The sequence below is a fragment of the Anguilla anguilla genome, chromosome 18 (genome assembly GCF_013347855.1).
Source record: "Anguilla anguilla isolate fAngAng1 chromosome 18, fAngAng1.pri, whole genome shotgun sequence".
Taxonomy (NCBI): Eukaryota; Metazoa; Chordata; class Actinopteri; order Anguilliformes; family Anguillidae; genus Anguilla; species Anguilla anguilla.
In genome coordinates this window covers 21907185-21932316 of record NC_049218.1, presented here as the reverse complement: position 1 = coordinate 21932316, position 25132 = coordinate 21907185, and the positions used below count along the sequence as shown (strand labels likewise).

At 45.3% G+C, this 25132-nt stretch overlaps 1 protein-coding gene across 5 annotated transcripts; it reads left to right on the top strand.

Annotated features, from left to right (window-relative positions):
• Positions 1–4552: 4552 nt before the first annotated feature.
• LOC118217807 lies at positions 4553–14798 on the top strand. Of its 5 annotated transcripts, none has more exons than XR_004763306.1 (5): positions 4553–5438; positions 5690–5833; positions 12884–13089; positions 14152–14281; positions 14467–14798. XR_004763306.1 is itself a non-coding variant. In XM_035399855.1 (5 exons), exons 1-5 carry the CDS (start codon positions 5323–5325, stop codon positions 14528–14530), a joined length of 831 nt encoding a protein of 276 aa, XP_035255746.1. In that variant the 5' UTR covers positions 4553–5322; the 3' UTR covers positions 14531–14798. The 5 variants fall into 5 exon arrangements, 1 of the variants encoding a protein (XP_035255746.1); XR_004763304.1 differs by having other exon boundaries at positions 14147–14281; XM_035399855.1 differs by lacking the exon at positions 14152–14281 and adding an exon at positions 6238–6538.
• The last annotated feature ends 10334 nt before the right edge of the window (positions 14799–25132 follow it).

Below are 25132 nucleotides of genomic sequence, written 5' to 3'. Positions count from 1 at the left end.
CGGGGGAGACAGACCCGCCGTCCCGTCCCCATTATTTTGACCCCCAAATGGCACCCGAGAGGGCAGTCCCATTGTGCGCACAATGCGCATCAGGTTCATTTGGCCCGCACTGCTTTTGTTTAGGTGTGCCAGAGAGAACCCACTCCTGGCATAATTAATGGACTGGGGGTATTTCTTACAGAAGACATCAATAGAGCAACACTTCTACATTTTCACAACTGCATTCTACAGTTTTAGCCAATAAGCACAATAATAATAGAGTGTATTAACGCATGGTGTGGATCAATATGGAGTTTATTATTATTATTATTATTATTATTATTATTATTATTATTATTATTATTACTACACCAGTGAGCCTCTCACTTTGTGGTATAACACACTCTCATGCAGGCACACATACACACACAGGCACACATACACTCACGCACACAATACACACACTTATTTGTTTTCTTTGTGCGGTTATTTGGCAAAATATCAGAGTGTGTGAGAGAGAGAGAGAGAGAGAGAGAGAGATGAGCGTTACAGTCCAGGTTTTAAATGTAATTTCATGCTGGATTTAGTGGGGTTCATCTGAATTGCGCGGAAGCTGACGCTAATGGCGTCTGCATCTCCTGGCCCAGCCGGTTCAGCCGGAGGGGTATGGCCAGAGGTGCACGCCTTGTCTCGTCACAAATAACATTCCAGGGAGCGACACTTCACCCAAGGCAGGGGGGTGGGGGGGGGACAGGAGAGGAACTCCCTAACCTAACCAAACTTTGACTTTTGTCCTCGTCAGATTTCTTCTTCTGGTTTTGTCTCAGCGGCCCGGAATTGAAAGTGTAACTAATGCTCATTGCCTGAATATAATCTCTATAATCGCTCTCTAATCCCCTACTGATGCACAAAGGGGTCTACTGCTCAAATCCCTTCCAAAGTAATAAAGTTTGCATTTTGAAAATGTGAATATCTGAACTTTCTCAGTAAAAGTCGAGCTTTGGACCCCAGCCACCCCAGGGTTCTCCATGGAGTGAGTGAAATGTGAAATATCCTGTGAGGTCAGTATTGTGACTCTCTTTCAGGACATAAATCTCCCAGAACCCCACCCCCATTTCATAGGGTTACATCACCATCCACGATGGCTCACCAAGTTGCTCCACATGAAAGGGGAGGACTCCACATGAAACCCCCCTCCCCCAGGCAGCTGTGGGTGACCCCAGCCCTGTAGCCTCTCTTTAGGGAGGTGGTGGGTGACCCAGCTGTGGAGTCTCTCTTTAGGGTGGTGGTAGGTGACCCAGCTGTGCAGTCTCTCTTTAGGCTGGTGGTGGGTGACCCAGCTGTGCAGACTCTCTTTAGGGTGGTGGTGGGTGACGTGGACAAATGGCAGGTCTGTGGAGCGGTAGGGGCTGCCCTGCCAGTGACCCCTCTCTGGCCAGTTTGTGGGTTTAACAGGGGAAAATAAACAGACTGCTCCCCCTCACCAGCCAAGAAGCCCCCGGGGCTGTGTAATATCCCAGGCACACTCAGTGTGTGTGAATGTGAGAGCGTACATGTTTCGTGTATATGCGTGTGTCTGCGAGACAGAGAGAGAGCATGTGTTTTTGTGTGCATATGTGTGTTTGTGTTTGTGTGTGTGTGTGTGTGTATGTCTGTGAGACAGAGAGAATGCATGTGTCTTTGTGTGCATAGGTGTGTTTGTGTGTGTGTGTGTGTGTCTGTGAGACAGAGAGAATGCATGTGTCTGTTTGCATATGTGTATTTGTTTGTGCATGTACTTGTGCATTTTTGTGAGGGTCCGAGTTTATGAGTGTGAATGTGTGAATATATCTTTGTTTGAAAGTAAATGTACATATTTAATCTAATTTTATTTCTTTGTTGATTAAATGTTGGGCCTTCCCAGAATATCCAGATGAAGACCCAATAGGCTGCTTGCTCTACTGTGGCCCAGCTTCACTGCTGTGTTATTGCTGATTAACTGGGAGCTGGGATCACACCTGTGTGCACTTGGCATCAGCTCAGAGTAATGGTTTGCAAACTGGGCTTGTAAAGCAGAGGTTGCATGTTTGATTCCCAGGTGTGCCTACCATTGTACCTTTGAGCAAGGCACTTAACCTGAATTGCTTCAGCAAATAGCCAGCTGCAAAAATGGATTGTATGGACACAAAAAGAAAATAAGAAAAATAAAAATGTGCATTGTCTAAAGACGCTCTGGATAAGAGTACCTGCTGTATGCTTAAATGTGTCCCTGTGGATGTTAAGAGCAGGAAGCTCTCGATGGGTCATTATTGGATAGGAGTCCACCCTGCGCGTCCTGTTCCTACTGTACCAGCGGCTGCTCTCCCCCCGTGGGACGGGGCCCGTTACAGCCCCCCTGCTGTCCATCTTCGCCTGTTCACCAGCCGCCGATCCCGCTCCACTCAAATATGGAGTAACGGATTTATTTAGAGATGTAGCCAATGACATTGCCTCAGCCCCATTAAATGTCCCCTCAGAAACCAACGGCCCTGTAACAGAAGTTCCATTTGGACCATGCACATGCCATTCTTTCACTCTTTTTATACTTCATTCGGTTTGCTGTACTTGCAGCACCATGCTTTTCCATGTGTTCATTCATCAATCACACAGCTGTTCCCATTGGCTCCTTAGGGGGCACCTGTTTCTCACTGGCCATTCCAGACAAGCCTGAAGTTCAAGAAGAAAAAACAAGTACAGCCAATTACCCAGGTTACAAGCAGCATGGCAATTAAGGGAATGTACAGTTCAGGCAGGTTCAGGGATTAAAAAAAGGCCATCAAAAATGGAAAGGCCCATAAAAGTATGAGTCATAATTTTTTGCACAGTAAAGCAGGAGTAAATGGCCGAGTTGGAGATAAGGCGGCTTTTATACGTTCTGCAGGCGAGCCCCTGTGAAATAATTCACAGAGGAAGGACCGTAAACCGGATCACATTAAGGCGATTGTGCAACCTCCTCACAGGACGCCGCCCACTTCCTGTCGTTGGCAGGTGTGAAGGTCCGAGATGAGGTGAAAGGGAACAAGGACAGGCCGGAGAGAGAGGCGTGTCATAGCCCAGTATCGAATCTGAACCCCCACCACCCCCCCCCCACCCCCAAACTGAAGCCTTTACTTACCATCATTTTTTTTTTGTAGTGTATATACATATTAGTAATCCTCATCCTTAAACATAATTTCCTGTCAACGTTATGTGCAATATACTTGTGTATATCTGCAAAAACTCTTCGGAATGAACAATAAAATTTGTTTATATGGTTCTGTAAATCACTGTGCATATAGAAATTTTTTTTTCTAGATTGCATTTCGACAGGTAAAATTATAATGCCAAAGAGCGGGGGGTTGAAATTATTCAAAAAAAATCATAATATCTGCACAAAAAAACATATATCAACTTGTTCTGTCAGTCATAGCAGCTTGAGCTGAACACTGTTTGCTCTCCATATGATTCCTTGACAGTCGCACATTAGAATGGACTAGGTATCCCGGTGCTGCAGTTTACATTGAAGGGCCCTTAAAGGCAAGACGGGGTGGGGAAGTGTGTGCCCTTAATTTCGTCGTGGGCCCTAAACTGTTTCACAGCCTGTCCGAAGTTTAAGACTGCATGGCCCCCCTGGGTCCCATGACAACCGCGAGCAGAGGCGGTACAGTAGGGAAAGGGAACTTTCAGATCCGTTAAAAGGGTCTCTCTGTTTTGTCAATCGACCTCTGCCGGACAAGCACCATCTGTCTGCATGTAAAACCCCACAGAGAGAGAGAGAGGGGGAAAGAGACACGGAGCGGTCTGGGGAGGACCGGGCGGACAGGATGATATATGCGCACGCAGCGTTAATGCCGCCGACCGCCCCCGTCTTACTCCAGCGCCGTGTCCTCAGGAGAAGAGAGGTGAAGAACGGGAAAGACAGAAAAGAAAAACAGAAAAAAAGGGGTGGGGAGATTCTCTGATTCTCTTACGCATTTCTGCAAGAGGTGTAGTGGAGTGGAGAAACTGTCCGTAGCTCGATAGGGGCCTGGCGTACCGTGAAAAAATGAAAATAAAAACGGTTTGGCCACTTGTGGAAAGCTGGTGATTAGACCAGGAGAGACCGTCACTGAACAACAGGAGGCTGACAGGGAGCTGTTTGTCTGAGAGCGGTCCTCTGTGTGTTCGGCCACAGAGGACCGCTGTCATCATACTGTACTTCCTGTTTCCTGTTCAGGAGGAGCCGGGGGAACTTCATTAGCATTACTGGGTAATGTTTGTGCCTTTCCTGGTGGCTTGGTTTGAGGGTGAGGACAGGGCAACGCTGTGGTGCCTGGTCATGTCTGCAGAGACAGAGCGCGGAACGCATTCCAAATTGTTATTCGTCGCTGCACCGCACAGTTTTATCTGTTTATCTGCCATATTTTTCTTTTGTTGTTGCTGTTATTAAATCATATCCTTAAAAAGTTCCGCAAGCGTGTAATGGAAAATATTATTCACAAAACTGATAAAGATTTTTTAAGCGCCCATAAGTTTTATGATAGAGCACTGATACAGGCTTAAAAATAAGAAATAAAGAATACAATATATTAAAGTTTAAAAAGTTCACTATCGAGGCAAGAGGTTTTCATTGTACAGAGGGTGCATCTGGTGTTATTAGTTATTTCTGACCTGAGCTGAAGATAAGGAAGTTGTAGTTTTGCCTGTAGTTCATAGTGGTAGGCTTTACTTTTCAAACTTCCATTGGATCACACATACACACAGACGACCCCCCAGCACACACACAAACACACCCACACACACACACACACTTGCCCCACACATAAAAGGACCACCCATAAACGCAGCAGCAGAGGTAGGTGGTTTACCCCCTGCGTGAAGCCAGCAGCCCCTCTGGAGGAGTGCAGGGGAGGAGGCTGCCTCCCCAGCCTGCTGACACTGATTCCATGGGGGCTGGGAATGTGAGAGGAGCTCCCCAAAGGAAGCTCATTATAAGCAGTGCTGTCTCCAGGGCTCGACTGTAAACTTTGGAGAGGTCAGCCCCCCCCCAGGCTGTTACACTGTACTGTAAACAAGCTGAAAGGGTAAGCCTGTTTTCACCTGATACTCTCTTATCTCATTAGGGACAAAGGACAGAGAGTTAAGCAACTGACTACAGCCATCATAAAGCACAAGAGTTAGAGACGGACCTCTCCCACCTGATGTGGAACACGACAAACAAGTCACCGGAACTTTTTACTTTTTTATTATAGTGATTGTTTTATTTTAAATGATCTTCCGTAGGTTCATTCGGTTATGTGTGTGATGATTTCACATGACGGACTGTTTTTGTAACTTCCCCCAAATGGTGAAGATGGTGGATTCATCATGGCAAGGCGTGTACACCTGTACTCTTCCTGTGACCTCACAGCTGATCACCCCCAAAAGCTTCGGCCAATGGCGATGTTTACGATCAGGAAATCACAAGCTACAGTGAAACTTTGGTACGTTGGTACTGCTGGAGACACTTAGCATTCGGATTCCAGAAGCTCCAGATTCCAGTCAATTGAAATATCCTCTCCAGCTGTACCAATCCCAAATAAAGCTGTCTGTTAGTCCCTACCTGTACCCCTCTAATTTATACCTCCTGTGCTTTCTTACTCTATTTTCCTCCAAATGTGGTATGCCTCTATAAGTGCAGACAAGCTCGCCTCCAAAGCAGGTGATGCCACTTCTGTTTCTAACCTCGCCACAGTTTCCACGGTGCAAGGCTTGCATCAGACGGGCGCTGGAGGAAGACAGACAAACCCCTGATCTCCCGGGCTCATGATCAACCAGCAGGGGTCACTGGTGATGCGATGCTGTCATCCTGGCCAGCTGAAACCCTCCTGTCCCTGAGGTTAGAGCTGTGTGTTTCCCTACAGGGCTGCTGGCCAAAGATGGCAGTGGAAAGGTCCAGACTTTAGATACCAGACCAGATAAATGATGCTGGACCACAGGGCTCATCCAATGCACTAGAACAGTGTCTTAACAGATACCAAACTGTGGGGCCCATCCATACACTAGAACAGTGTCTTAACAGATACCAGTCCTGGCGGCCCTAGTGTATGTGTGTGTGCGTGTGAGTTTGTGTGTAAAAGTTAAGTGCTGGCCTTCTGTAAGGACAATCCCAAGGATCAGAGTGCAGCCTCAGCTTTAGTGGATGACACACTGTTGCGTGTATACCTGCCTGCATGTGTGCATGGGCTTTTGTGTGTGTGTGTGTATGTGAGTGAGAGCGCACTCACTGCTGCTGTCCTGCAGGCACAGACCCCAGTATCAGAGCAGCATGCCTCTCTGCAGAGTGCCAGCCTCCTTCCACCCTCACTGCTGCTGTCCTGCAGGCACAGACCCCGGGATCAGAGCAGCATGCCTCGCTGCAGAGTGCCAGCCTCCTTCCACCCTCACTGCTGCTGTCCTGCAGGCACAGACCCCGGGATCAGAGCAGCATGCCTCGCTGCAGAGTGCCAGCCTCCTTCCACCCTCACTGCTGCGGGGTACGCTTCCTAAACGGGGGAGACGCGCTGTCCCTTTAAAGTGTCCGCTGTCGCTAAGTTTCTCCCAGGTATAGATTCATTAGTCCTGGGCCGCTCGCTGCCTGTCTCCCTGTTTGCTGACTGCTCGTGGAAAAAGCCATTTAGCCCGCTGAATGTCAAGGTTAGTGCGGGGTGTCCTTGTCATCAGCTCCTCCGGCAGAAGGTCAGGGATAAGCTTTCCTCAAATGGGCAGCGTCAAACAAAAGAGAGGCCGACTTAACTGCCGGAGAGAAAGAAGACCTTCTTTCTCAGTCGATAAACAATCCGTGGGGCCAAAGCTCTCCGAAGCCTTAACCCCTTGTGCTGCTGCTGTTGTCACCCGCTCTCTTTTTCTCTCTCTCTTTCTGTCTCTCTCACTCTCTCTCTGTCATTTTCCATTTTTACAAATTCAAGGTGCTTTATTGGCATGACATGCACTGTGTTGCCAAAGCAAAAGAACAACAGTAATAACAAAACAGCAGTAATAAAAAATAACAGCCTGTAAACTAATATACACATATTATACGCGCATACAACATAAACAACAACATACACACGCTGCTATATTTAAGCCATATAATATACAGTATGTAAATAACAATTAACTGCAGATGTTGACAATCATCGCGCTTCTGTATCGATGACAGGTTGCCACATACAACACAGCAAGTGCAGCCTCTTTCTCGCTCTCTCTTTCTCTCAGATAGTGCTTTTACACTAGGAAAACATTGACACAAAGGCACTCAAGAGCTGATTAAATAGCAGGCATAATGTTATATGCTACACATGTTTATGCAGACACAAATTCACAACTATTAATTAAAAATAAACTCTGACCACCCACTCAAAAAACTACATTTGGTGTGCAACACAGGAAAAAAGCAGGCCTGTTTTATCGTGCATGAATTTCAATTACTTGTAATTCCTTCTTTGCCTTCTTCTCTTTAACACGCTCAAATCCGATGTGTGAACAAAGCACCTCCCCCGATGGTGCGGGACCATCGCAAACATGATGCAAGCCCGCGTTTCGTGGCGAGGCTCCGGAGGGACGTGTGTTTTAGCAACCGGGGAGGTCCCAAGCGTGCGTCCCGAGTCCTGAATGACTCCGGTCATCACCGGGGGCGACGGCTGAGCAGCCTCCATCCGGTGGCACCGTGTGCCATGGCGGGACCGTCTCCTGCTGCTCATGCCTGGCACCGGGGACAACCAAATACCCTCCACACGTGTGCGTGGAGTCGCTTACTCACTGTGGCTACCTGGCAGTACAGCTCTGAGAGTGTTATATCATCAGTGTACTCTCCCATTAGGCTGAGCTTTCATTTGAAGCATTTTTTATTGATCTTCATTGATGTTCTTTGGTTATATGCACAGATGTGGACTGACTGACAGGTGCTTAACTGACCTCGCTTCTGACCAATCCTTTGCCACGTCATCTTTTTTGAGTAATGGACAGCAATAATATTACATAATAGAACAGATGATTATAATGCAATTATAATAGAGGGTATTGAAAGGGGTTCATGGATCCAAAAGCTAAAAGAAAGCCATTGCTTCATTGCCCAGCTTATTCAAGTTTATTCTACACACACATACACTCACACTCACAAGTACACATATACTTAGGCTATAGACCGCTCAGCGGGTGACAAACAGAAATCAAGGCGTTTTCTTTGTCCAGTGCTGTTGTCCATGTGAAACTGGCCTCCATGTTGGTCTCTGTATGCCTCACACGTAGCCTCCCCTGACAGCCGCTCAGTGTCCACACTGGCTGAAGTCACTGGAGACGGATGAGTCATTTCAGCGATGGTCAGGAATTAGTGTACTCAGACTCTCCCCTTGTCATTCGGGGGGGGATATTTGCGCAGTACTTCAGTAAAATCAGGAGACGTGTGCGGCGTTCCCTGTGAAAAACCTCATCTCTCCTCTGGTTTCCTGGCCAAACAGCTCTCATCATTTCATTACCTTCCCTCCATCACTGTGTCCAAAGAATCCTATTCATTTTTTTTTGTTTGCTCTTTTTTTTCGACATTCCCTTCTCAAGGTTAATGTTTGCACAGGTGTATTTAATTAAAGTCCATTTCAACTGCCATTGGAAGTTTGTATGTTTAGCTATTTAAAAAGGAGAGGAGATTATTATGTTTTAAAATTGGGTCTGATATTGAGCAGCGGGTGTGCTTCCTGTATGGATAATGAAATTAGCAAGGGTATCATTTGGTTCCATCTGCCCACCATGACACCATTGTCGTATGTGTACTTCTTATGCTGGCTTTTTTTTAAATAGTAAAAAATGGCTAATAATGTTAAGCATGTGTACGTAGCTGCTAATAGATACGCACTGTATGTATATAAAACCATGACTGTGTCTCATGGTGTCCAGCTCCGCAGATTATGACGGTGGTGAAAGGCGGCCTTTCCTTGCAATGTCTGACCTGAAGTTAAAGCTTAGCAGAATCTTTCCATTACATCACAGTGGGATTCTGAAACAGCCAATCACATTGTTAACAGTATGATATGTCAGAACTGAAGCCTTAAACTTTGGCAGGGGACACCAGCGAAGACAATCGGAAACCTGTTCTCAGTTTTTCATCTTCAGGTGTCTGTGAATCATTTATTTCAAGGCCAGGAAAATAAATGTTTCCATCTTTAATCATGCAGGTATAAATAAGGTGTCCTCCATTTTAAAAAAAATTACGCTGTGCTAACATTTGGACTCTGGATTTTTTGTATTTTTCATAGCCATCCTTATAGTCCATTTTCAAACATATATGTGTAAATCTTTGTGAGATTGTGGGTCATCAAAGCTATAGATTCAGTCCCAGAACAAGCATTTTTTCCTAAATTTGAATATTTTCATCCATACATACATTACTGATTCCCACTTATCCCGGGCAGGGCCGCTCGCGGGGGTTCCTGGAGCCTATCCCAGCATGCATTGGGACAGATTGTCAATCTACCGCAGGGCACACATACCAGTCACTCACACACTCGTACCTAGGGGCAATTTAGAGTCTCCATTTAACTTAACCTGCATGTCTTTGGACTGCGGGAGGAAACCGGAGTACCCAGAGGAAACCCGCGTGGGCACTGGGAGAACATGCAAACCCCACAAGGAAGGGCCCAAGCCAGGATTCAGCCACTGTGAGGCGACACCGCTGCCCACTGCACGATCGTTCCGCCCCTGGATGCCTTCTCAACAACAGTCGTGAATGAAGCATATGATGCCATAAGCACTTCTGAGTCGATTTGTGAAGTGAATGCTTCTATTTCAAAATTTTACATGCCGCGTTTCCCTGACACAAAAGTTCTGAAATCAGTCAGCTGTTCTGCATTCTTCTAAGATGAGCACTCCGAAATTAGCAGACAAATTCTATATCCGTCGACGGGGATGAAAAATGTTCATAGAACGCGAACCGCGTGACACGGGTGAGAAGGAGTCACGAGGCGTTTGAAAGCGAGAGAGAGAGAGAGAGAGAGAGAGAGAGAGAGAGAGAGGCGTGATTCACCCCAAGGCAGGCCTCTCCAGTACCAAGCGTCTTTTGATGTTTGAAGAGAAAAGAAAAAAAAAAACTTCTGTTCAAACCCAGGGGCTTTTCGTTTTTTTTTCTTCTTATTTATCGCGTTCTGCGTTTGACTGCTCGACCCCTCTGCTGTTTGACCTGAGGGCGTAGGCTGACCTGGCGAAGGCTGGTCTCCCATTGGTCTCTGCTGTGCAGCAGTGACTGGGCTTTTCAGAAACAGGAAGTAGGCGCTCCGATCGGAACAGGGACCCCCACCCCCAGGGCTGTGCTAGGGTATCCCCAAAAAAGGGGCCGCTTGCCTCACCAGACAGCCCATAAATGCATGGAAGTGTCATAAGCTCTAACACTGGTGCCTCCAGATTTGCAGATGTTGTGGGGAGGAGATTCTTGATTGACAGCTCATCATAAGGGGGTCCATAATGGGGATCATCCATTACTATCTGTGACAATCACAGGGCCATCCGCCCACTTATCTTAGCTTTCATATCCTCCTAGCAGTTCATTTGTGTCCCCTGTAGGGGACATAAGTCTCTGGACTTAATCTTAAGCACCATATATTCTACCATGTTGAAACCTGCACTACAAAGGCACATTCCATAAAAATATAAATATAAATAATAATTTTGACAATATTTTCACAGCAGCAGTTTTTTTTTTCCATTTATGACACTTCAAAACGTATTACGTAAAAATTTTTTTAACTTTTTTTTGTTTTTTTCCTGCCGGGTTTCAGCAGGATGTAGGCACAGTGAAAGTTTCATTCTGAGATTACTGTGTACCTGATTGGGTTTCCAATTTTTGTATTTATTTTTATTTTTTGTATTTGTTTTATTGTCATACGTTTAAAGAACAGGTAAACCAATAGTTTTTATTTTTATTTTTTACCTAACACAAATTTATTAATTTATTCTTTTTGTCTGCTTCACTTTATATAATTTCACTGCTATGAAATGACGTTTAATTTTACCCAGTGGTTAACAACTCTTCGTCCACATTCATAATTGGAGTCATTGGTCACTTATAATTGTTTGTTTGTTATTATTGCTCTGAATGAGGGAAGAGCCACTTTGATGTCACAGTATGGTCGGGGCTGAATTAACAGCAGTGTTCCCATAATTACAGTACAGAGGTGACGCTACGTGAGCATTCACTAATGGCCTTTTGTGGATAAAAATGAACAAAAGTTACAGATTTTAATAAGCACACTTGCATGCCAGCATTACCTTGCGTTGTAATTGCCGGGATTTGAGCTTTTGTTATCATCGATGGTCATCATTTCCCTAATATGTTTACTTCTCAGAATTTAACCTCTATTTCCATGTGCATCCATCCTGAAGAGACACATCGGAGTGCGTGCGCACACGCAAATGCACACCCACGCACGCCTGCATGCACGCACGCACGAGCACACGTTCGCATCTTTTGACATACAAATGTGTAAAAAAAAAATGTAAGAGGATCTTGTCTCTTTAAGGTGGATGAAAAGGGGGAGAGGGAGCGGCGGGGACTGGCGAGCTTTGGGGGTGCGCAGGGGTGTGAGGTTGGGCTCAGAGGGGGTGTTGGGGGGTGTTAGCGGAAAGACACACAGATCAAAGGGCACTGCAGGCACCGGTGTCATTATGCCCCACATAATCAAACGCCCGTTATGTACCTGCGCTGCCCCCGCCCCCTCTCCTCCAGCGCTCATTTGCATATTCCTCGCCACCACGCTATAAATTCCTCCGGAAGCGCACACTTATTCCTTCATAAATCTCCTCCTTGTCACTTTCAAATTACAAAGATTTATTTGCAGATGAACGTGGCAAGTGGGAAAAAAGGAAAGTGGTGTGGTGTGTGTGTGTGTCTGTGGGGGGGGGGTTAGGGAAGTAAAAAAAAAAAAGAGAGAACCATCTTCATCTTTTCGCCTCAACATGGCGGGAGGAGTCGCCTGCTATCTGCATATACCTTTTGTGTACGGGCTAATGGAGAGCCGCGCTGGCGGCAGCCCGCGCCGCGGGGCGTACGAGCACGGGCAACAATGCCCTGACGGATCCCTCGCCGGAATCTCATCTGTTCCAGCTAGCGCGCCGCGCGCAGAACTATTTAACTTTCATTAAACTGCCCGATAGCGGCTAAATAGAAAGCGCGCAGAGCTCGCCCGCTCCCATTCATACTGCTGCGGCCATTTCATTTCTTCCTTCTCTCTCCTTCCCGCTCTCTCTCTCTCCTTCACTCCCCCTCTTGCTCTGTCTCTTTCACTCTCGTGCTCTCTCTCTTTCTCCCTCCCCTCTCTACCTCTCTCTCCTTCATTCATTCTCTCTCACTCCCTCTCTCTCCTTCATTCCCTCCCTCTCTCTCTCTCTCTCTCTCTTGCTCCCCCTCCCTCTGTCAGGAGCATGTTTGCTGGCTAAATGGGAGACCTTTGAAGATGTAGTTAGTCCTCAGACTCCTTTATTCCTTTGTAGCGGTTTCATAGTGTTGAAACAGTGATTCATGTAGGGCTCATGCAGCCTCCATTAATTTCATGTAATGTAGCTTTTATCTCGGTAGCTGGGACAACTATCTCCAGCCCTGTCTCTTCCCAGCATCTTTCTTGCAGACTATTACTTTTTTTTCTCTTCTTACTTTAGGCTTCTGCTCTCCTTCTGCTTTTTTTTCTATTAGAGATAGCAAAAACTTCAAACTCGCTCTGGAAATAATGGAAAATGTGGTGTAGGTGTTAGCTGTAGCCTAAGGGTTATTTTTTATTATTTCTCTCTCTTTCTCTCTCTCTCTCTCCCCTCCCCTCTATCTCTCTCTCTCTCCCCTCTCTCTCTCTCTCTCCCCCCCCTCCCCTCTATCTCTCTCTCTCTCTCTCTCTCTCCCCCCCCCACTCTCTCTGTCTCTCTCTCTCTGCAGGAGATAGCGGTTCCCATGTGCGGAGTGGTGGAGGTAGATCTCAGGCGTGATGGAGTGCTGTCTGATTTTGAATCAGAGGGACGCACTCAGAGAACAGGGAGCCGCCAGCTTGTTTCAATTGAGCCTATTTGTTCATTTGATGTTGGTTTGAGTTTTTTTAACAGCTCAAAAGTGTCTCCCCCTCCTTCAAACTCTCTATCCCAGAGGTAAAGTGGAATTATTTTTCATGGATGATATGTTGAAGCTTGTGGTGTAGCTTGTTCCATTGGCCCAGTGCACAGGGAAAAAAAATGCACAGGAAAGAAAAAAAAAAAACCTCCTACACCCAGATTTGGTAAACCTTCTAGACTGTGTACATACCATGTTAGCGTGTAAGAGGTTTTTCATATATCTGCCCTTGTAAATAAAATTTTTCTACTACTACTACTAATTATACTGCTACTACTCTTGCTACTACTACTGCTACTGCTATGGCTACTGCTACTACTACTACTATTGATAATAATAATAATAATAATAATAATAATAATAATAATACACCAATATTGCTTGATTTATTACATAATTCCGTGAAAACGCAATTTACTTTCACCTCCCACAGTCTGGGTGACTGGGATGGGACAACAACATTGTTAAATTAAACAATCAGCTATTTATCAATTACATATTTATGAATCAAAACATTAAAAAAATCGAATGACCTGCTTGTTCACATAGGTCAGTCCAGAGCAGGCCTTGTAAAGTTCCACTGATCTTAATGCCACCCGTAGAAGCTGATAGCAGACTCAGGGAGCGAGATAAGACCGTACAGTACAAAGTTCAGTGGAACAGTGCTGTTCTGGTTCAGAGCTGACATCCGTGAACGGCTAGCGACTGTCGATGGGAGAGTGATAACACCGAAACCCAGCAATGCAAGACCAGTTGGCCAGCTGGCAACGGTTTATAAGCAAGCGAGCAGTCAAAAATACAGTCAAAAATAAAGATCATGTGCTGAAAATTACATTTCTTACATACATTAATCAGATGCCACTATCAAGCTAACTGAAAATGATTCTTTTATTTGATTGGTGGCCTAACGCAATACATACATCCATCTGTCTTAGTATGCATGCATGAATATGATCCTTAAATTACAGAATGATGTTAATCACTTAATAATCAGTTAATTTTAAAACACTGGTAAAGTGTGTTCTGTTGTGATGAAACGTTGTTAACTGATAATATAAATGGCATAAAAGGATCTTTCTCGCTCCATCTGATCAGTACAGGGTGCTAGCTGTCTGGGGTTCGTGGCGGTCTTAATATCAGATTGGTGAAAACATGTGCCAGCAAGCTACACTGAGCACAAGCTGCAAGCAGATGTTTGTCATGGATGGGCCGATGGACTGACTTCATACTGTATGTCTGTTTATCGAAGCATTGCTTGCAAGGAATACTCAAATTTGGATCTCAAGGCTAGTAGTACTACTGGCTTTATTTAATATCTGATGAATAATTGATTGATTACATATGATTATATATCATACTCTAACCGAATGAACAAAAAATTGACAGTAACCCTTTCCCTGTTTCACCATATACAGGTTTCCTCTGAAAATTGCTGTGGTGCATTGCTGTGGACTGCCATTTTGTCATAGGCAATACTGATGACCTGATGGAAAGTTCTGAAAGTTCTCTGAACAAAGAGAAGCTGCTGTTGGTGGAACAAAGAAACTTCCTGATTGTGGGTCGAGAGACAGGTGGTGGTGGGAAATGAGCTATTATTCTTTTTTTATTGGGTGTTAACTTTGCTTTTTCAAGTGTATCATGCTAAGCTGTTTACTTTCTGTTGAGTGTCTGTATACGTGGTTGGCAATATCTTTGTAAAGGTTCAAATGCAATGACCTTTGTTCCCTATAAAAATGATGCAATTTAAGAAGCAATGTACCAAATAAAAGTTTATTCATGTTTAATTTATTTTAACTGAGTTCTATGCCTAGATTCATCTGCGTGTTGTTCCTCAATCTCTGCTTTCTAGTTCTAATAGCAGCCATCAACATCATTAAAGGCATTGAGATGTTTCTTTTCAATAATGGAAATACCTTTAATTGTGGAAATACCTTTCCACCTTTAATGCTCATTCAGGTCTGGTAGATTTCTTACAGATATCTGGAGCTGATAACTTTGACATTTTATCCTATATTTCCTCAGTAGTATCTGATTGACAGGTGTTTGGGTGAACTCTCTGTGGGTTGGGTGTGGCCCGTAATGGATTTCAAGGGGTAATGCCTATTAGGTTTGGCATTAAGCAAGGTTATGAGAGTTTACGCGATGATGCTGAATTTCAGTCTTCACCAATAAAATGTCTCGCTGTCTCTGCCACGGCACTGGACGATCCTAAATGCCAGGAGCCTGGAGAACCAGGACCTAAAACATACCAAGGTCAAGAGTCTCGTAAATGAATTGCAACTGATGTTCTCACCAAAGAATGAAATTAAATACAGGCTTTGGAAATGGACATGGAAAAAATAAACAGAGGACACGACCTCAGTGTCGTCAATGGTAGTTACAGACCTGCTAAATACCATCTCTTCAATTCACTCACTGCTCCGAATGGAAGATAACCGTCGCGTGTAAAAGGTCATGGGTCAAACTTGCTTTTTTAAAAGTTTGAATACAAAACTGAGTCATGTTCAATGAATCAAGAAAGGTCAACAGAACTCCAAAAGCCTTGAAAATACTTTTGGACCATTTACTAGATTTTGTTCTTTTATTAAATATATCAAACAAACAGTTTTATTTTAAAAACAAGTTTAAATTTTTTTTTTTTATTAAGTTTCAGAAATATGGGCAGCTCAGTGGTGCAGTGGGTAGCACTGTTGTCTCAGCTAGAAGGTGCTTGCTTGGGTTCTTCTGAGTGGTGTTTGCATGTTCCCCTCGTGTCTGCGTGGGCTTCCTCCGGGTGCTCTGATTTCCTCCCGCAGTCCAAAGACATTCAGGTTAGGCTAAGTGGAGACTCTAAATTGCCCGCATGAGGTGTGAGCGTGTGAGCGAATGAACGTGCACCCTGTGATGGATTTGCGACGTGCCCAGGGTGTATTCCTGCCTCTCGCCCAACGCATGATGACCAGGGAAAAGAAAGTTAGATAATGGATGGATGTTAGAAATAATAAACAATTCCTTATTAAGTATCAATGGTAATTATTTAGTTTTTAATTATACAGTTTAAAAAAAAAAAACTAAGGCCTTTAATGAATTTTAACTCCATCATTTTATAAAATGCGGCGGTGTTGCTGTGTGCATCAGCGCTGTTGCTGCTGGTCTCTGTAGGGACGGATCAGCTGTGCTGTACACCGCGCCCTCCTGCTGTGAGCAGTGCCCTTGCGCTCCCAGCCCTGGCCTCTGCAGAGTGCTCTCCAGGGCCACCTGTGTCCCAGCAGGAGACCCGCTTCCTGCCTGAGAAAAAAAAAAAACACAAAAAAAAAACTGACACGGAAAATGTTTTCATTGACTTAGCGCGGGCAATCAGTAGCTTGCATACCGCACGATGATTAATTAACCATTAGTCTCGGCACTGCGGCAGTTAAGTAAAAAAAAAAAAAAAAAGCCGGCATATTGGCCGCGTTCCGTGCCAAGGAGAAATCGTTCCTCTTCCCAGAATCCCAATGCGAGCGAACCAGCGCTCAGCCCCCTGTGGAGGGGACAAGGGGGGGGTGGGGGGGGGGGGGGCTGGCTGTCCTTACAGCTCTGACATATGTAAGGACACCTGAGCGAGGGGAGGGGGGGGGGGGGGTTTCTGCTTGGAGGAGGCCCCGCCCTCGTGCATCTTTGCTCTCCTGCCACCGAGGGTTAATTTCCAAACGGCGGCCTGAGCTGCCGGGCCGGCCAACTTTCCCGCCGCCCGCGGAGAGCGGCAAGCTGTGATCCGGAGCCGGCAAACGGCATTAATCCTCCCCATGTGAAGGCTCCCATATGCAAAATGTCCGCCGCAATCAGGCTACAGCAGGTACGGCGCAGAGAAGAATATGGATCCCAGACTGGGGAGACGAGGGGGGGAAGGGGGAGGGGAGGGGGGGCGGCGAAGGGAAGTGGCCACAGAGAGATGGAGACAAGGAGAGAGGGGGGGGGGAAAGAGAAAGGGAACGAGGCAGAGAGAGCGGGAGGGGGCAGAGACGTAAAGGCCTTATAAAAAGAACAGGAGAGCGCGGGCTGCACTTCATCACGATTATAAAAGTCTCAATCTTTCTCCCCTCTTTAACATTTGGAGCTCTGAGGTTTTTCCGTGCCAGGAAAGGTCACGGCGACGATTTATTGAACATTTACCGAGGCTCTTTCCCGGAGCCCCGCGCCCGCGCCGCGTGCGGAGGCGCTTTTGGGAGGCAGGCAGGAAGGCGAGGTCCTGTTAGGTCAGCAGCGGAGAGGGGCTAGCGTGGAGCGCTAATGCCGCCGCTCCTTTCACACTCAGCGCTGGAGACCAGGGGGGCGGGGGGGGTTGGGGGGGGGACCGCGCTGCTGCTCGCAAGCCTCACAAAATTACACCGCCGGCTGAAGCACGTTTAAAACTGATCTTTCTCCTCGGGAGACGGCGCTGCTCTAATCCCGCATTAATGCCCGCTGCCCCATCGCATTAAACAAGAGAATGTTTATTTCTTATTCCTCTCCAAAGAGTCGCTGATAAACACACCTTTTGTTGAGACGAGGCGCCACAGAAGCGCTGGTTTAGCTGTAGCGTTCGAACTTCTCAGCATTCGTTTCATATTTAATTTCACCGCAAAGGAGAACAATAAGCGCACTTCCAGCCGGAGTGCGGCGGGTTCTCCAGGCTGGTGTGCAGGCCGACTGCACTCAGTGGTTATTTGTCCTAATTCTCACCCCCATTGTGATGCACTTCAACCGCAATTAAACCGCAGCTGTTTCTAAATTGACTGGATTGCGGCTTAAATGCCAGTGGGCGCGGGGAGCTTCGTTTTAGCGGGAGCCCCCCCCCCCCAGTCACCGATGGCTCCGCCCCCGCGCGGTCGGCCGGTCGGACGTCTGCGTCGCTCAGCCGGGACCTCGCGCGACCCGCGCCCCTCCCGTCTCAGGACAACCCGAGGCCGCCACACAGGCTCCGGTGCGCTTCTTGCCCGCTGCCAAATTTCTTGATACCTGCTGTTATGTGAGCAAACTCCTTGGCAGATCGCTAAACGCAGGCACCGCGGATGATTCTTAGGGTTATGTTTTTTGGCAGCCGGTCCCAGATTTTGACTCCCCGAGAGAAGAAACGAGCCCGTGAGCAAAAGGGTTCGAGGCAGCGGCGTTTTGACGGAGGAAGAGGATGGCAGCGTAGTATAATGGTCAGGGATCTGGGCTGCTAACTCAAAGGTTGCGGGTTTGAGTCCTGTCTGGGGTTGCTGATGCTGTGCCTTTGAGCTGGGTTACTAGGCTGACTTGCTGCAGTCAAACATACAGCTCTGTCCCTGGACTGTATGTAAAAAATGCCATTTGTGTAAGCTAACTCCCCCGGCTTGACTCCCCAGTCCTTCAAACCCCGGATCTCATCGGGCAAAGGGGAGCTGGAAGAATATGAGGAATATATTAATATCAACTTCTCCGACTCAATATTTGTGTCATAAAGGTCTCATAGAATATGGAAAATAGCCTTAGAAAATTATATTTTGCATCAATTGACAGGATTTATTTGGTTACACTGATGCAAATTACTGTATTCAGACATAATTTCTGTTTGCGAAGTCGGCATTATTGATCAGCTTTTAGTTCAAGGGCTGATTTATTTATCTTCTTTTTCATCCAAATGTTGGATTTTCTAACGCTCTCTTGACAAGACAAGGTCATAACCGAGGCAGTGCATCATTGTGACAGTGATGCTTGTAAAATCATGACTTAAAGATTGTCTCTTCATTATGCATTTTAATACTGGCAGAAGGGCATTTTGTTTTTCATTTTGTGTTTTAAGTACATGCCTACAAGTATGATGCATGAATTAAATTACAATTTTTTGGTTAGAAAAACCCCTTCATCTACATGTAATTTATCCTAAATATCAGTCAGTAAAAGACCAAGTGTGGTTTACCATAGTCGGCATCCTGCCAAAACCGTTGATACAGGCAGGTTTTTATTTATATATTATTATTGCTATTTTTGATTAATCTGTGGCAGGTATTTCTTTATTTATTTATTTATGTATTTTTGTATTAATCACATGCAGAATAATGTGGTGAAACTCAGGTTATGTTTGAGGGCATTTCATATTCAATTGCAAGAGACTTTAATTACGATTGACACGTGGCCTCTGTCATCACTTTTCAGAAATGCACATTATGTTGTGCTGACCTTTATCAGATCTGGGAGAGCCACACAAGAAAAAACTATGTATTATTACCTTGAAATAACCAAGGTGGACCAATCAGTAAGTTTTTTTTTTATTGAATCAAGCCCAGTGATCTGCTTAGTAGCCAATAGCGAGGGTTCTCTCAGTGCCTAATAATAACATTTTCCATTATTTTGTAGCCCATATGGATGTGAAATGAATATATTACAATACAGTTTGGAAATGCATCCATTTAGAATTTTACACTGCTGCCAAAAAAAAATCATTTTCTAAGATACGTATATATGCAGAAAATCCGGTATAGATTAATTTTATTATGAAATATATTGCAATGCAAACATTCTATTGGTATATATTGCTAAATATTTTGCTTATCTTGGCATACGCTGCATTATATTTATGTTGCGTTTGGGAGGAGGGCTGGCTGCCTCCGGTCAGCAGGACCGCAGTCAAACGCGGCTGATAGCAGCTTGACGCTGAGCGTGCTCCACACAGCTCATTGGCTCTGCTCGCTGCCGAAACGGGGGGGCGCGGGCGGCGAGAGGCCCTGGGCCCCGCCCGGCTTCCGGGAGAAAGGGGCCGCACGTCTGAGGCCCGTCCCGGCCAGCCCCTGAGACCGGCGGCGGGGACGACGCCGCGCCGTGTCAATAAGGCCGTCTGCTCCGTTCAGCGTCACGCCCACCGCTCAGGCTGCCTTTGAGCTTCGGTCGCCAGTCCTCGTGAAATATACCACACGGCCTCCATATGATTTGGGGGGAAAAGTGCCTTGAGCTTATTTCAGCCCCTAAAATGGAATGCAACAAATATGTGAAATGGAGTGGGGTCACTCAAGGGAATGGCTGAACGATCAGTGAGGTTTTTCCAAAATTCCGTTTTTTTTTTTTTTTTTTGTAAAACATTCCAGCAATTTTGGGCAACGATAAGGGTACTGTTAGGGGGGAAAGGGGATCTTTTCCTCCTTTCAAAGGGGATTTGGTCATGCGCTGAGAGCACTGTTCAGCAACAGCAGGATGAGAAGCCCCTGAGCTTGAGACGGTGCCGCAGAGAGGCTGTGGGCTGCTGAAACCACGGGGCCTTTCTGCAGCGAGCCACTCCCCTGCGCGTCATCGTTAGCGTCGCGCACCGAGCGCGCTCTCGTCCTCTCCGCTTCCCCCTCCGACTTTTCTAAAGTTGACTTCAAAGAAATCCGGGCCTTCTTACACCCCTGCAGTCCGCCCGGTCGCTTGAGCGAAAGATTACCGCGGATCTCTCCTTTGGGCGGGCGGACGCTGGGTACGCTAAACCGGGCGCTCGTGTTAGCGGGGACGGAGACTGAACCCCGAGCGAGAAAAGGAGGAAGGATCCGGCAGGACTGGAAGGCACGGGCCCGGGACGTAAGCTGGAGTGACCAGGTGTCATGCGTGGGGAGGGATTAGAACTGCGGCAGGGAGTTCTTACGGGGGGGATTTGAGACGCGGGTTCGGGAGCTCTGGCTGAGAGAGAGCCAGGAGAAGCGCGTGTGTGTGTGTGAGGCCGTTGGCACTGTGCCACACTCAGTGTTTTCAAAACCCCAAATTTGAGGCGTGACCATCTGACAATAAATACAACCCGACAAAAAAAAAAGATGTCAGAGTCTTTCTTTATGAATATTAATATTAATAAACTTCAAGCCTTTCAGCAACGGTTCTCATTTCCTGCTGCTCTGTTGGCCAGTCAGAGGAATGAATCAAAATGTCATTTAGAAGTCCTACACATCTTCCTAGAGAAATACACCAAATACTTCCTTGTTTTTGTAACGAATTGATGGTCATCCATTAATAAATATCATCATAACATAATTAAATACATTTATGACACTCGCTTAGTTTTTTTGTTATTTATTTATCAGTCGTGTGCCATGTTGTCTATGATTGAATTTGTCTCATTTAACGTGGCAGGCATGGCCAAAAGGTGTGGAACTGTGAATGGGCTAATAAAAGGATATACGGAGGTGAATGTTCCTTGAGAAGAAAGGTCAATTCCAGTGATGAAAAACAGATGTGTAACAAGCAAGGAATAAAGAAAGAAAGAAAAAGCTACTGGCATGTACTTATTTTCATGTGCGTATACTTGTGATATGACTTGAAAATGTATTTTTAAACCACAGGAATCAATGTGCTATTCTCTTCCAGTACATTACAGTTCTACAACATGTTCAGTTTTTTTTTTTCTTTACCTGTTTCATATGAAGGTTTCTTGTTTTAGAGGACAGAAGCAAAAGAAAAAAGAAAAAAAGAAGCAGGTTCTAAATGATTCTGAATGGCATACTACAGAGGCTGGGAGTGCTTCTGCCCTTTTCGTCTTAAATGGTACGTTGACATTTAACAGCACGGATGTCAGCAGAACTTATTTCTGAAGTTACAACACCTTTACGTTCCTGTATTTGTTCACGGCTGCTGGTGCTCCTCCAGTTAGCAGCCTTCATCAAGAGAGGAGGGGTATGAATTAAAAATAACATAGCATTACAGTGGGGTGTGGGGAAAAAGGTGTCCATTTGTTTAATTATCTGTGAATTACTCACATCGACCTGTTCCTGTTTTATGCCTTTTTATGTCTTCTAACTTCTATTATCAACTTATGGACTCCTGTTCACACCATGAGGAATATAGCTGAGATGCCCTCTGTCAGTGGGGCCTGCATGGCTTCTGGGTTTTATATACACACTTAGCATTTAGGATTTTGGATTGAGAGCAGAGAATAATGTTTTTGTGAGTATTGTGATGTGGTGAAATATGCATTTACAGTGAGCTCCATAACATTTGGGACATTTATATTGATTTGGCTCAGCGCTCCACATTTTCAGATTTGTAATCAAACAATTCACGTGAGGTTAAAGGGCACATTCTCAGGTTTTATTCAAGGGTATTTACACATTTTGGTTTCACAATGTAGAAATTACAGCACTTTTTATACATAGTCTCCCCACATCAAGGCATCAGAGCGTTTGGGACATATTAATGTTATGTAAATGATATTAGTCATGCTTAGTACTTCATCGCATATCCTTAGCATGCAATGACTGCTTGAAATCTGTGACCCACAGACATCAGCAGGTGCTGAGTGTCTTCTTTGGCAGTGCTCTGCCAGGCCATTTCCACCTGTGCCTCCCTGTGCTTGTGCTAACAGAACGCAACCTGAAACATATTGGCTCATTGTGTTAATCCCGTTCATGAATTTAAAAACCCCAGCCAAATCCCCGCTTTGTCTCCTACAGTGTTTCATCATAACTTTTGTGTTTCATACATGGGATTCATTTAGTTGCCCATCTTTGCATTTTTTTCAAATATATTCTTGTGGTGTGGTGCCCAGAACTGCACACAATACTATCAACGTGGTTTGAAAAATGAATTGTATAATGTAAATATAAAATAATTAAATTCATATTCAATAAGGTATGCTATATATCCCAGCACAATGTCAGTTTTTTGTCTATAATACAATGTCTAGATCTTGATATACTTTGGTCAACCACTACTGCCCTGTCTTTTCAGATTGAACAAACTCTGTTTATGTTCTTCCCATAAAATAATCTTGTTTTAGGATTTCATTTTGCAGAAGTTTACAATTAGTTAAACTGAATGCCATTTTCCAGGTGTCATGCCACTTCCGGGTTGTGTTTAAAATTTCCTTGGATCACTTTACTAGATTATTAACTGTTTGTTAACAAAGCTCATTGGGCCTGTCCTTCCTGATGAGATTATACCTCTCTATACTCATCTCACTACCTTATCACCTGCCTCAACCCATGTCTCTGTACTCCCAACCTGGTCATTAATCAACGCCAGCCTCTGTTTCCAAATATTTATTTCTTACGCTTTGTGCATTTGAACAACTTTTATAGTATGTCCTGTCTATTTTTTTCTACCCCTCTCCGTCTCCTGACTGCATCAAAGCACATCTAATAATCTAATAAAACGATTCTCTAATAGGCCTTAATTTATGATGCCCTCACTGGTATTATTGCACATAGCCTTGATAGCTTCCATCTGGGTGGTCCGTACCTCCCTGCCCTTAACACTAATTAATCTCTCTGTCCCCCACACCCCCAGTTTAAAAACAGACTCTGCTACTCTAAGCAGATGCCGCAGCACACGTTCAGTTCAGGTACACACCATGCAAGTTTTCAGAGGTCCTAAAGGAGTCCCAATGCCCCAGGAACCTGTAGACAAATCCTAGAACAGGTTTGTAGCCAAGCGTTCAATTCAATTCTGCTCCTAATTTTTGCTGCTAGTTCCACGAATTTGCGCTGCGGAACATGGCGGCCGCAGGGAGCGTAACCGCTGGATCCAGACTGGGACTCATCGGAAGCTGATCCCCTGGCTCCAGGAGGGCTCCTCCCCGGGCACTGCACAATATCTATGCGGCCATTTTAAAAATGAGCGTTGGGCTGTAAATACAGATTTAATGGCCGCCTGTCACATGCCTGGCAGGTGAGCTGCGCCGCTCGCCGCCGCGCTGGGGAAAGGAACGCAGGGACGCGTCTTTGAGGCACGCTGCCGTTCGCACCCGAGCTTTCCTCTCAGCCAATGATTTGAGGGCTTCGTGAGGAGGGCCATGACAACAGGACTGTCAACATGCAGCACATGACAGAGGCTTCCTTTCATTCAAATATCTCCTGAACAGGCAATGACTAACACAAGTCTGTGAGCGTGTGTGAGCATACGCGTCTGTGCATGTGTGTGTGTGTGTGTATGCGTGTGTTCATGCATATGTGTGTGTGTGTGTTTCTGTCTGTCTGTGTGTCTGTCTGTCTGTGGGCATCTGTGCATATGTGTGCACTCATATGTGAGTATGAGGGAATGCTGCATGGTGTGTCTGTCCTAAGTGTGAGGGAGTGGGGGTTTTGGGAGACCAACCGTGACTGAACAGGGGGTTCTTTAAGCTATTCACCATAGGTAAAATAGCCACAAAGTCTCAAGAGACAAGGACAGCGGAAAATAAGGGAAAGGAGAACAATACTCCTTAGGGAGAGTATCCCAAAGAAAAGCTCTACACAACCCACGTACTGGGTAAAAAAACTAAAGCTTAAGGAGTATGAAAATAAAACAAAACTGCCGGAGCAGAAAACGGGGCAACTCAAAGAAAACAGACCTCGAACCAAGGCTGAAAAAGTAACACCCTAAAGAAAGAATACTGAGCTTAGATTGTGGCACTAACTTGTTGCCAACAATCTAAAAAAGCTAAAGACTGTTGTGCTAATTTTATAGCCACAACAATCCAATATCGCTACCTTTACCTTTACCTTTACCTTTACCTTTACCTTTACCTTTACCTTTACCTTTACCTTTACCTTTACCTTTACCTTTACCTTTACCTTTACCTTTACCTTTACCTTTACCTTTACCTTTACCTTTACCTTTACCTTTACCTTTACCTTTACCTTTACCTTTACCTTTACCTTTACCTTTACCTCGCTTGACAGAATACCGGCTCTCGTGCAACATAAGTGACACTGAAGCAAAGCTTATCAGCTTGCTTGGGGTTTAAATAGAACGCCAACAGGTGCAAATATTCAATCAACTCAATGGCCGTAATAACTGAAGAAAAGGCGCATGAAAAAACCAATGGCCGTAATAACTGAAGAAAAGGCGCAGAAGGAAAAGAAATGGTGGCATCAGCCAAAACCATGACAAAATGCAGCCAGGCCTTAGCCCTGAGTGAAAGGTCCACAGTTGGCCTCTCCCCTGGTCATGCAGTGTTACTGCACTGTCCCCACCAGTGACACCTGCGTGCCCGGTGACTGATAAGCATCAGCTTGTTCTGTTTAGTCATGGAACACCATTTTTTCCATTAAGAAACTGCGCTGCCTCATTCAATGCCATTTTTCATTTACAAAAATAAATGGGATGAGGGGTGATAAAATGTAATTACTTCAGCAAGCCATTTTTTTGTTGCAAGATTCAAGCTTCAAGATTCAAGCT

Coding starts and splice junctions, on each gene's coding strand:
- LOC118217807 (XM_035399855.1), top strand. CDS start 5,323: ATGGCAAGGCGTGTACACCTGTACTCTTCCTGTGACCTCACAGCTGAT. Junction 6,539..12,883: donor TGTCGCTAAGTTTCTCCCAG/GTATAGATTCAT, acceptor CTCTCTCTGCAG/GAGATAGCGGTTCCCATGTG. Junction 13,090..14,466: donor TCAAACTCTCTATCCCAGAG/GTAAAGTGGAAT, acceptor CACCATATACAG/GTTTCCTCTGAAAATTGCTG.